Source organism: Pelobates fuscus, chromosome 5 (genome assembly GCF_036172605.1).
Source record: "Pelobates fuscus isolate aPelFus1 chromosome 5, aPelFus1.pri, whole genome shotgun sequence".
Classification (NCBI taxonomy): domain Eukaryota; kingdom Metazoa; phylum Chordata; class Amphibia; order Anura; family Pelobatidae; genus Pelobates; species Pelobates fuscus.
In genome coordinates this window covers 369871660-369884149 of record NC_086321.1, presented here as the reverse complement: position 1 = coordinate 369884149, position 12490 = coordinate 369871660, and the positions used below count along the sequence as shown (strand labels likewise).

Here is a 12490-nt window from a genome sequence, read left to right as displayed (position 1 = left end):
AGGTGACTATAGTGTTCCTTTAAGCTTAAATTGGTTTTGTCCCTTTAATTTCTTCAAGTTCATAGCAATCAGGATTTGTGGCAGCCAAAATGTGATGACAAATCCTTTTTTTAACCACTTCCCTGCCCCCAAATCAAACAAATCAATATAAAAACCACCAAATGAACTGCATAAACAGAAAACACACATTCTAGATCCTATCAGATCAGTTTATATACACAAACTCCTCTAGGGAGAATAATTCATCTCCATTTATTTGTTTCATATAACATCCATATTTCGCAGTTTAATACAAAAAGGAAAAAAAAAATTAAATTTGACAAATGTTTTACAAACAAGATACCTTCAAATCGGGGTTCACTCATCGACCAGGAGCACAGCAGAGTTTCACTTTAAGCCAACAGTCTGTAGTCCTCAGTGTGGCAGTTTACATTTTTTTTGTTTTTTAAATGCAAGATTCATTTATTTGTTTCCATCACTAACAAACTCAGCTGACTCGCCTGTTTTTGAGTGTGCGCATGTGTACAGATATCAGTTCCTTTCATAGAAAGAAAAGACAGGCCTTGTACATTGACTTACAGGAATTATGTTAAAAGACAGGACGAATGTTGGGTAATAGCCGACTTTTTTTTTTTTACATTTTTTTTGTCCTTTGATTTATTTTTTTATAATTTTTTTTTAATAAGAAAAAATAATTAGTCGACGAATGAGGGTAGAGATAAAAAAAATGTCTTTTCCAACAAATAAATAAATACAGTCAAAGTAATTTGTGTGGACTTTAAACCAGCTTCTTCACTGAAGAACAGACGTGGCAATTTTTTCATGGAGTGACTTCTACTCCATCTCATTGTCCTCTTTATCCCATGGGATTTTCCTGCTTTCGCCCAAAGGATAATTTTTTTTTTTAATTAACATTTTTTAAAATTTTTATTATAGTCCCTCTGACCCCATGTTTTCCGATCTGTTATTTCTCTCATTTGTCCTTTGGACAAAAAAAAGGCCAGAACTTCTAGTTGAACAAGATGGACAACCGAATATTGTTCCATGGTTTGTCAGATTAACCAAACAAAAATCTGGTTCCCCCAATGAAACATTTTGATAACCAGATCGTGCTGTCTGTGCGTTACCTTTGCACGCTGTGTTTTTAAGATGCAGACTGTAGCTTGTTGTTATGTGACCTGTATACAATAAACAAAAAGGCAATTAAAAAGGTCCTTTAAGAAACACGCCAACACAAGCATAAAACAGGGATGCTGTGAGACCTGCGCTGTACTAAGTGAGAAAGCAAGCCTGTAAAAGAATTGATACAGTGGCATGAGCATAGAATGATCATGGGACGTGGTACTTTCATTTAAGCAACATTTTGAACATTAGAGACATCAATTAGCGACAATGGGACATATAAATGCACTCAGTCTACCAATTTTGTTTTGCAATTTACACCTTTGGTGAGGAATTTACATATATAAATAAAATTAGAAAAAAAGAAAAAAAATAGTAATACATCAACATTTTTAAAGTAGAACTTTCTTTTACTATTTCATGGAGATCGTGAGACATTCACAATGATTAATGTTTCAAGCAAATTATACAATATATATATACAAAAATATATAATTTTACAGTGATCATGTACATTTGCAGTCAGGTCTAGGTCACCAAGCCAGTTTTTCTTTTTTTGGAGAAACTACACGTGGTCTATACATTAAAATACAAATTCAGGCACTTAACCCAAGGTCCTTAGTACAGTAACGCAAGCTCGAACTATAGCATTGGCGCCAGTATCTGGCCAATCAGGACAATGTGTGGAGCATGTAATGGCTGGAGAAATGGTGAGTGAAGGGAGTGGGGGTGGAGTGGCGTTTCCAACAATGCCAAGAAAAATAAAATAAAAGCCAAAAGGTAAAGGAAAAACAAAAAAAACAATGGAGAGAACATCCCACATCCAGCTGCAAGTCCAGTTAAAAGGGCCAGATTAAAATTATCACAATCTGCAAGAAAAGAGAGACATGAGCAGCGTGAATGGACACAATATGGAGCACGTCATGCTGTGAAATAAGCAAACAGATTGCGGCCAGGCTGCGACACATGCAAACACTGACTTCATGTACAAAGAGGGTCTCACAAACATGTTCACAAATAACGTTTCATGCTAAACAATTCATATTAAACCTGCTTATTGGATATATCAGGAGCGTTAGCAGATAGTGAATATTGTAGTTAAGAGCACCCACCCTTTAACATGGCAAGAAAAGCAAGAACCACAAGTAACAAGAAACTGTTATAAACAGAGCAAATAAACAATTGCAGAGATCAGAAGAAGGATTGCCCGCATTAGGCTATTTAGCAGATGCAAAGATTGACTAGCATGTTCCACACATATTCATTGCTGGTGACATATTCCCCTGAAAACAATAATTAATAAGAAATAGAAAGAATAAAAGGGCAGTGAGAAACGGCCACGCGATCATAGAGGAATTCTAAAATAGATAAATAAATATGCAGATCCTTTTCTTTCCAGAGTCTGGTAATAACCTTGCATTTTCTAACCGGTTAAGAGACTCACCTGCTCGCCTTGAAAGCTTTCAGTTTCTGTACAAAAAACGATTCCAAAACCTCTGCACTTTGACAGAAAGTGGAGTCTCGGGGGTTGTAGTAACGACAGTTATCGAATATTTTGGTCATGTCAGCGACAAACTCCGTTAGCTTCTTGTAGGAACGGCTTCGTGTCCTTTCTTCTATCGTAGACAGATCTTTAAAACCGCAAAGGAAGGAAAAAAAAAAAAAAAAACATTTGTCATTTTAGTTTTTCTCAACCTAAAAACCTACTTGAAACATCAGAGGGTAGTCAGAGCGGCAATGAGAAGTGAAATCTGAACAGCCTCATCTGAGTTCAAGGGAGAAAATTAAATTAGCCATAAACATCTGCAGTCCTGTCTTTGCTGAGACAATGCCTAGTGTGTCATAAACCCTCAGTCTGACGCGGTTATTGAACCGTTCGGGAACAGGGGCTTTTTTACTCTGGGAAATAAAACTATCCCTTGACCTCTCCGACCACCAGGAACGATAAATGAACTGATAAATGAACCTACTAGCAGGCAAGCAAAGGGTGGCAACTCTCTGTCTGTGTGTGTGTGTGTGGGGGGGGGTAAACACTGTCTCACAGATTGTTCTTTTAAAATGATATTTAATGAACTTTACCAGAATTTCTTTGTTCAAACTCAGCTGACTGTACCATTACAATAAGTCAGAATTGGTACAGGCTCCCAGTTTCTTCACTTTATAGATGGCCTTAATACATTATAAAAAACGTTTGAGTAAATTAATGCAACAGCATTCTACATATTGGATACTTACCCATTGGTTCCTTAATCACTCTGTAATAATCTGGGGCATCTTCAGGATCCACTGCCTCTAAGAATGGCCATGCCATTTTATGAGCCTGTGGGATAAAGCAAAATACACAGACTTAACTACAATAATTCAGCACTGTACAGGCTGCAAACAAAAGGCCGATTTTGGGTGACTAGCCATAAACAGTGCAATAACCATGAAAAGGGACATTCTGTGCTCCAACTATTTGATTAGTTTTGTCATACATTAAACATTATTTTTGTTGGCATGTTATACTAGCTGAACATCCATCAAAAGTATACAACAATGGAGTGAGATTCACTGTAAGAAAGAAGATCAGACTGTCAATTACATTCATTCATTGGGGATTGTGTAATCTTACCATACCTGTAAAGAACGCAGGACTCGTTTTAACCCCTCGTAATCCTTGTCTGTTAGAGGGGTGAGGACAGTCATGGCATCTTCTGTTGACTGGCATTCTGGGCAGACATATTCGTCAATGTACTCGGCCTCACTTTGCAAAATGCCAACGCATCGACCATGATACCAGTTCTGGCAGCGATCGCATCCGATGTAAAATCTATTCACCCCAACATAAAAATAAGGTTACACACTAGCACCACAACAGGAGAAAATACCACAAAATATGCAGCACAAGAGACAGAGCCTATCCCCAATTAAACCACCATAAAGCTCACCTCTATGGAAGTTTACTAGACTACAGAGGGATTAACTTGTGTAAAATCAGCTACACAGAGATAGCCCAACATTGGGCTGTATTATAGATTGCCAGAGCGAGCCAATAAATGCTACAAGCCACAGAAAACCTGTTCGAGAGTTGAATTCCTAACCAAGGAAATAATAGGGGGGATTAAAACCCATTTCATGCAACGTGTAGCAATTAATAGATATGAGATCACTTTTAGGACTCCCCCTACCACAGAGGGGCAGCAAAGCACTAGCTCAAGCACGGTTTCCTGTGGCACGGGGAGTGTCCAGAGATTTTTGGCATGCTCTTTAAGGTGCAAGATTAATAGGGATTTTGAACTAATGAAAGGGTCTGAGCAGGAAGAGAGCTGGACAAAGCAGCAATAATAAGCATGTGTACAATGTGCTGCATAGAGCTAAAGTCAGAGCAATGCACGGCCTAGTTAGTATAAAAGTTCAACAGAACTCACTGCGAATCATCATAAGGCGTTCTGCAGATACAATACAACTCCTCACTGCTGCCCTCTTGTGACCGTTTACAATCATTACAGATGTACACATCCACTTTCTTTGCTTCCTTCTCTGTGATGCCAACACATTCTCCATGAAACCAGTTGGCACAAAGCTCACAGCCAATATAGAACCTAAAATATATTCACAATAAAATGACAAAGTAATTGTCATTTCATACATCCAAGGCAATACACCCCCTGCCGTGTTTCACAGCCCACTACTGGCCTATAACATTCTATACAAATCAATAACAAACAGTCAATATATGAGCATCCCACAGCTTCCTTCATGGGTACAGGGGGTCACTCAGAACATCTACTTTATCGAGAGGTCAGGTGCTTTATGGTAGCTCTCATACCCTATAGCGAGAATGTCCAAAAGGCAGATCCCCAGATATAGAACTACAACCACCAGGATGTTATGCTATCCTCTAGAATGGCAAATCATCACAAAAGTTGTAATTGTAAGCCATCTGGGGAATCTGCCTTCCGGGGACTGTTAATGTATAGTGTAAATTCCGCTCAGAACGTTCTTTTAACCACTGGAGGACCAATGATAAATCCATTCTAACCTTTTAGGGAACAATTGGCTCTTAAACTGCATGTTTTTTCTAAATCGGATATCCAAGGTCTTTCCTGGCCAAAGTGTGTGTGATGCTGGCAGATTGTAGCACTGGTCCTTAAGGGGTTAAATTTCCACCTGTACTCAGACATTGTATCCAAAGGAATATAGGTGATGTGACCAACCTGAGTGTAGGGATATTAAGTATAGACCGCTGCCTGAAGGGCACTGAGCCTGTGACTTTACAAAAAAGAAGCTAAACTTCCTAGTAACCATGAATGGAAGGAATTTTCTCCAACAAAAATTCACACCATGCTGCAATGGCAAGATATGGGTTAATAAGGGACTCGAACCAACACAAAGCACAGTGAAATGGATGGCTAAATGCTACCCTATGGGGAGCCAACATTAGGGTTAACCTGAATGGGGCTTAGAATACACGCTATATTTGGAAGATGACACCAGGCCCTCTAGTCTAAAACATATATCAGCTGTATATGAATGGACTATGACAGAAAGCACAAACACAGGTGTAGCAGCAGACATGGAAAGTCACACACAGTAACCTCACTTCCAAATGACTGGGAACATTTTACCCATACATTAAGCTAACTTAACTACACGTATAACCTAAATGGAATGACACTAAAAGCTCTGCATATAATGTAAATGGAATTTCACTAAGAGCAACAAGAAAAACATCCGTACAGGTCCTGCTAATCTTTACATTAGTTCTAAAGATTTTTTAATTATAAACAAAACAAAAAATACAATACGAAACAACAAAACACTAAGAAACCCCAAACTTTTGAAGGAAGATGGAGCATTTAGTATCATCACATAGTTCAAACAAACTTTTCCTCTGATAGAACACTGGGAGACATTTCGGTAAACCATACTTTCGTATTGGCTACTGACACTTTGGGCTCTCGGTAACTGAGAATTATCAGTACTTCGAGGGCTTGAAAATTGTAGTGACGTTCCAGGATGATCCTCTAGGCACTGAATGAAATTCACGTCTTGGAGTGGCAAAAGCTAAACATCCAGCTTCTTTATAAGAGACTTTTACAAAGAAGGCTTTAGTGACAGGAATTAAAGTGTAATTTCCCTAGTTCAAACTATTAAGGGTCAAAATGGCGATACCCATGATTATTACTGTCCTTTATTATTTAGTAGATACACCCCCAATGCAAACATGCATGAATTTATTTATGTACTTTTCATTGGGGTATTATCTAAAAACCACTTGCTAAAGCTATAGATTTTGTTTGCAGCCTTTGCAAGCCCCCCCCCTTTTTCAATAGCAGTCTTTCAGTGACCATCGATTTCGAGCCGCAAGCATGCAACGCAGGCAGGGTTGCAGATGTCAAATGAACAATGCTCACTTGACTTAGAGAAGAAGGCCGGTGTGCTCTAGTACAGAGCGCCTGCTACTTTTGTAAGCTCCGTGGAGCCAACAGAATAGGGAAGATAACGTCTCTGGCTGTCTCAGTGACAGCCAGGTAGATGTTTTTACAATTATTTACAAAAGTGTTTATTTCTTAAATAGAAATCAGCTATTTTACAAATTGCAATTAAAATGCACATATCCTAACACAAAGCACTTCATGTGTGTGTAGTGTCCCTTTAAGACTGGTGAAGCACTGTGGGAGTTGAAGTATGACAAGAGGTGGGCATCTCCTTATTGGCAATCATGTTTTAAAGCAACAAGAAACTATCTACAGAGTTGCACTTGTTGCACTTATAGGCCCAACTGTGTACTTATGGCTTCTAAGATACACACAGACCCTAAAGAATTTCAACAAACAGGACTGAAAATCAGAGAGTATAGAAAACGAGGCTTAAAGGTAGAGATGTACCAAGAGAAACCTTCACCCTGGGCAATTATTGACTTTAAACGTCAATAACACAATTCCCACTGTTACTAAAGCACTCTACACGTTATCAGCTGTAATTATAACCAAACCAGCTCTGGCCTCTTCAGTATCTACATTTAGATAAAAACTCTAATTTGGTTAGATGCCGGACCTCTAGCATCAGTCAGAGCAAGCATGGAATTTGTACAAAAAACCCTACAGACTGCAACCCACCAGATTAAAAGACAACTCAAACACTGAAACAACATCCAACGGAACAATCATGTACACCATGAGATTGCTATACACAAGCAGGACGAGAATGAGGGTGTGCGAGGATGCTGGTCTGGATCAGTGGCATTGGGAGACGCGACAGAGGAGTCAGAGGCACACATGGTAATGACTTATGAACAGAGTCTCACTTACCTTTTCTGTGACCATTATCTCCTAACAGAATTGATCTGATTTACAGCAGTAGTTACAAAACTGTGTTAGTTTGCAAGTAATAGGGTAATGATGGGCTTCTCTGCACCACATTGTACAAAACATAAAAATATCAGGCAAAGTAACATAATGGATTTTAGAACACTCCTGCTACATAATTAAGAAACAGTGTAAACATAACCACTTCAGCTTATTTTTTGGTTATGGTAAAAAATAGGTGCCATCCCTCTGGTTTTTGTGAAACCATTTTCAAACAGTTTGAAATTCGACTGGGACTCTTCTGGTACTGGTAACAGTATTTTAGGTTGGGTTTAGGGATTTATTTATACTAACCTCAAATCTCATAAGTGAAAATGAAAACATAATTCTAACCTAAAATGTAACTTACACCCCAAATAAAATGAGATTGTTTTTACTACTAAAATAAACCATACAATTCAGAACTCCTGGTGTTGTAGCACATCACCAAACCCAAACTCGTAGGATAACCCTAACTTTACTTACCTTGAACAATCTCAATGAACAGCCTTTTTTTCAATCAGTGAGCATGTAGCTAATCGATATAAATTAAGCAACACACTGCTTAAAACAATCCGACAAAAAACAGAGGAATTGCACGCAGAGACTCACAGCACCATAACCACTACAACCAGTTGTAGTGGTTATGGTGTACAGAGTGTCCTTTAAATTACAAGAAAAACAACCATTCTCCCTCATATATAAATGCACAATGTTAATACTTCTGAGTGACCATCCTTGTGGGAAAAGGCATATAAATATATTGCAATAGTTAAATGCAGGAACAATATAAAACACTGAAAGTGGAATTTGGAGAGAAATTTGAATGATCCACAGAGGAAGCTGGGTCACAACAACACAAAGAGCAAAAAGCTTGGCAAACATTTCACATGAAAGAAGTGAAAACCACAAAAAAAAAAAAAAAGCGCTTCTATAAAACCAAAAGGAGCAATAATATCGGTGTCTGTGCATCAAATTCCACAATTTTACTGCCATAGTTCTGCACAAACAAGGCATTCTGGGAAAGGCCTCTAATGAGCTGAATACTGAAGTTAATGTAGAAACTGGGCAGGAGAAAAAATCTCTTACTTTAAAAGCCAAGGTAAAGGATAATATATTGTAATTAATAAAGACAAAAGTTTCCCAATGCAATGCAACCTTTATTTGTAACATTGGAATGTTTTAAGCTCCAGTAACAATATTGGCCACCCACTGCTCTGCTGCAGTGAGAGGGTCCTTTGCTGGAGCTCCACTCGCTGGGAGTTTGTCAGTTCTGATGATAAGGTAAGTAGAATGCTTCTCGTTGAGAAGCATTGTGAGGCAAGGCACATGTGTCACCGCTTCTCTGGGAGAAGCATCACTTTCTGCTTTGTTTTGCGGCTTATGTACTCTGGAGGAGTACTCTCAAGCTCTCTGATGCTACTTAGCACCTTTATATAAGCACTTATTTCTTTGGAAATTGGATTGTTTATGAAGAGTGAAAGAATAGACAAAGTTAATCCCCAGAGTGTTCCTTCAACAAAAATGTCAAACTCACACAGAAGTGTATATATCTATACACCTTGATTGCCTTGCTGACATATTATTGCAAACACTTATGTCTGTGTCTTGCAATTAGAACGTTCCCACTGTACAAAGTACAGTAATGTTGCAAACGTGTGTACCCAATACTGCAGAAAAAAGCTGAACATAGAATAATGGATCATAGTTATATATTGGCTAAAACGTAGCATAGTGACTGCTTAAGACAGGATACGTCACCAATGTCAGTCTTACAAAAAGTACTTATGCCCTTAGTGTACCTACTGACAGACACCCCCAAATAAATTTGTGAAACTCCACCGTTGTGGCAAGAAGAATCAAAACACCCTGGCAAGTTCACTCATTGATGTTACGTTATTTTGCAGCTAGGGGTCAGGGGTTAGTGGCATCACCCAAAAGTAGAAAGAATATAGCAGGAATGGGTTAGTCAAGGGCAGAGAAGCTAAATATCTTTACACCGTCACTATAAACAACACGTTGATAAAGACTCTTTAGCACGTGCACTAAGCCTGATCGAAGAAGACCCACTTACACCTGGCACAGTATAAGAGGTGTTTCACTTACTTAGATTCATCGTACGGCGTCTTGCAGATGCAGTAAATCTTTGTGTCCTTTTTATTCTCCTTTGAGGTAGTGGAAATCATTTTCTTTTTCTTGGATTTGGAAGGTGCCGGCTCTTTCTCCTCCTCTCTCCTCCTCTTTTGTGAAGCTGCCGAGCCAGCTGTTGGAGAAGTGGGGGTTGTCACGTTCTGCGGTGGTGGGGGAGGAGGTGGAGGTGGCGGCACAGGGGGAGGAGCAGGCGCAGCAGCAGCCGCAGCCGCAGCTGCGGCCTGTGCCTTCTCCTTTTCCTTTTTAATCTTGGTCAGATCTTTCTTAAGTTCTTCCTGTAGAATGGACCCCATTAAAAACATTACAACGTGGAGGGGAGACAAATACATGTCAAATTACGCTAAAGGGGCTATTCAATAAAGAATTGAAAGAGAAATTCAAATTAAAAGGTAGAAATAGCAGCGCTAGAAAAACTATTTTAGTCAGCTATGCTTCTAGTTCTGCTACAAATACCTTTGAATTCTCAGTTTAGTAAACAGTCCAGCAGATAAGCTCAGACTGGAATCTTTCAGGGTGTAACCTACCTGCACCTCTATTTGAAGCTCTTTGTCTAGAAGGGCCCTTTTCTTTAGGATTTCGGCTTTCAGGGCCTCTTTGTGTTTGAAGAGCAGGGCGGAAAGCTTGCTGGCATTCTGCTTACTCTTTTTCTGCTCTACACTCTCCTCTCGCTTCCGCTTTTTCGCAGCCTGTTTTTCCTCCTTATCAATTTTGTCCAAAATATACTTCATCACCTGATTGCAAACGATCATTCTGAGAAACGGTAATGGAAACAAGCATTGAAAGGGTTAAATGCATGGCTCCAAAATCAATGCAGGCTCAAATGGTATCTACGCATATAAGACTGTGCTTTCAAATTACCCTTATTGATGCATCATAGGACAACGGTCTCCTCAAAACTACTTGAGATATTAGAATTTTTTTCATAAAGTTTTAAAAGAAAATGCATTCTATGATTTTTTTTTTTTTTAAATGAGACAAAAGCATCCCTACCTTTTTGCACATGATGTGGTCTTTCAGCAATATACGGCTTGGGAAGACCATAGAGAATAACTTTTCAAACAATGTCCAACCAAAGCTGCGTGTTTATGGCTGAAGGATCCTGTCTTATACTAAAGGTAGTTTATACTAATACTTAAGGGATGTTTTTCTAATTTTTAATTTTTTTTTTTTTAATATACCGATACCTCATTTAAAAAAAAAAAATGTTTAAATCTATTTCCTTTCAAAGTTTATGAAATTATTATTTTTTTTGTGAAAAATAGTTTTGATGAGACAGTTGTCTATAAAGGACCAGTTATAAGGAAAACTCTAATAAACATGTCACCTTTCTTAAAATAGACGTATCACAAATTTATGTAAAATACAGAAAGGCGACATTAAAAGGTGTATATAAACTTGGAAAATTCAGCCAACAAGTCTATCCAGATACACGTTTGGCACAATATGGATGTTTAGTTACAGTTAGAATTGGAGATTCTTTTTTTTATCATTTTGGTCCACAAGCCCCCATTAATTGGCCCTCCCTTTCAGAATACAGTGTTTACTCCATTGCTTGAAAACAAACAAAAACAACTACTGCGTGTAACGTCACACTCTGGATTGCAGTTGTTGGTTGTCTACAACAGAAAGCTGAGAAATGATTACAACGTGCAGAAACCGTTGCAGTGCACAAAAAGCACTGCCTTGACCTCCATTCGTATACGCACATAATAACTTGTATAGAACTGTTCAAGCAACAGCCAAGACTTTTATAGCTAAGAGAGTAAACCGCAAACACACAAAGAAAAAGCCAATTAAAACCATCTGCAAATAAATGAAAACAATAAAATGGTATAGTGATAAGTCTGATATTATTAGAGTCTATAAAAAGTTCATGCTTTGCGTATGTTAATGCTGTGTGTGTGTGTGTCTTGATTGGTATGATAGATAGAGAATGGTTGGCCAAAAGCAGTCCAAAAGGACAGAAAAGGGGGTAACCCTAATGAGATTAATTGGAAACAAAAAAAGAGGAGAATCTGTCCTTGAAAGTATATGTTAATATACGTTAAGATAGAAAAAGCAGTTAAAAGAGTGTCCTTTATTAGATAAAAAAGAAGAAAAACTTAAACCATATATAAAGGTAAGGGGAAGTGAGGTAAGACACACACGAGTGAGAAATATATATCAAACGGATAGATAAAGAAATGCTGCCTAAAAGGTACCTCAGTGGCAGCACACAATACAATATTTCAAGACACCTAAAAAGGTAAATACTTGCACAATGAATACCGATGCAACAGTGTATCCAAAGCAAGTCTATATCTATGACATATAGCTAATAGTTTGCTACATGAGAAGACAAATAGTAATTAGCAACGGTGTTCCAAGATATTAAAAGGGGAATACAATAATCTGATTGGAGGAGGGCGTGGCCTGGACGAGCATGGAGCAAGACTCTTAAACTCCGAACTCCGCGTCCCTGGCCGAAATAAAGCTACAAAATAGCGCACTACCGTACTCAGATGGTCCGCAACAGAAAGCAGTCGATGCCCGGGACCCTGGCGACGGACAGGTATGTAGCATCGCAACCCGAGGTGAGAGACGCACGGCCTGCAGAAAAGATGGCGCCCTCCACTCCGGAGCACGGGAACATCGCAGCTAGAGGGAGACCAGCCCAATGAGTTTGCTCTGATACGGACTGAGCTAGCCAGGATATCAAACAGCGTGCTGACAAAAGCAGATAACGGCAGGCTGGCTCAGGAACTACGTGCAGCCCTCCATGAGGAATTAGTGGGCCTGCGCACGGATCTCACTGCACTAGAAGGAAGAATGGACAAAGTGGTGGCTCAAGAGAGCTTGCAACAACACCATGCCACGGAGGTGGCAGTCATCCGCCAAGGCACCCT

General features: G+C 39.0%; 1 protein-coding gene across 1 annotated transcript in view; it reads right to left on the bottom strand.

Moving 5' to 3' along the window:
- Nucleotides 1-236: 236 nt before the first annotated feature.
- Nucleotides 237-12490, bottom strand: part of BPTF (bromodomain PHD finger transcription factor) — a 72204-nt gene continuing 59950 nt past the window's right edge. Inside the window, exons 26-32 of the mRNA XM_063456142.1 lie at nucleotides 10130-10355; nucleotides 9561-9880; nucleotides 4533-4706; nucleotides 3742-3934; nucleotides 3358-3442; nucleotides 2567-2753; nucleotides 237-1991 (exon numbers count right to left, since the gene is read on the bottom strand). Of these exons, the coding sequence (XP_063312212.1) occupies nucleotides 1985-1991; nucleotides 2567-2753; nucleotides 3358-3442; nucleotides 3742-3934; nucleotides 4533-4706; nucleotides 9561-9880; nucleotides 10130-10355 (1192 nt within the window). The 3' untranslated portion in view covers nucleotides 237-1984. The remainder of the gene's footprint in view (nucleotides 1992-2566; nucleotides 2754-3357; nucleotides 3443-3741; nucleotides 3935-4532; nucleotides 4707-9560; nucleotides 9881-10129; nucleotides 10356-12490) is intronic.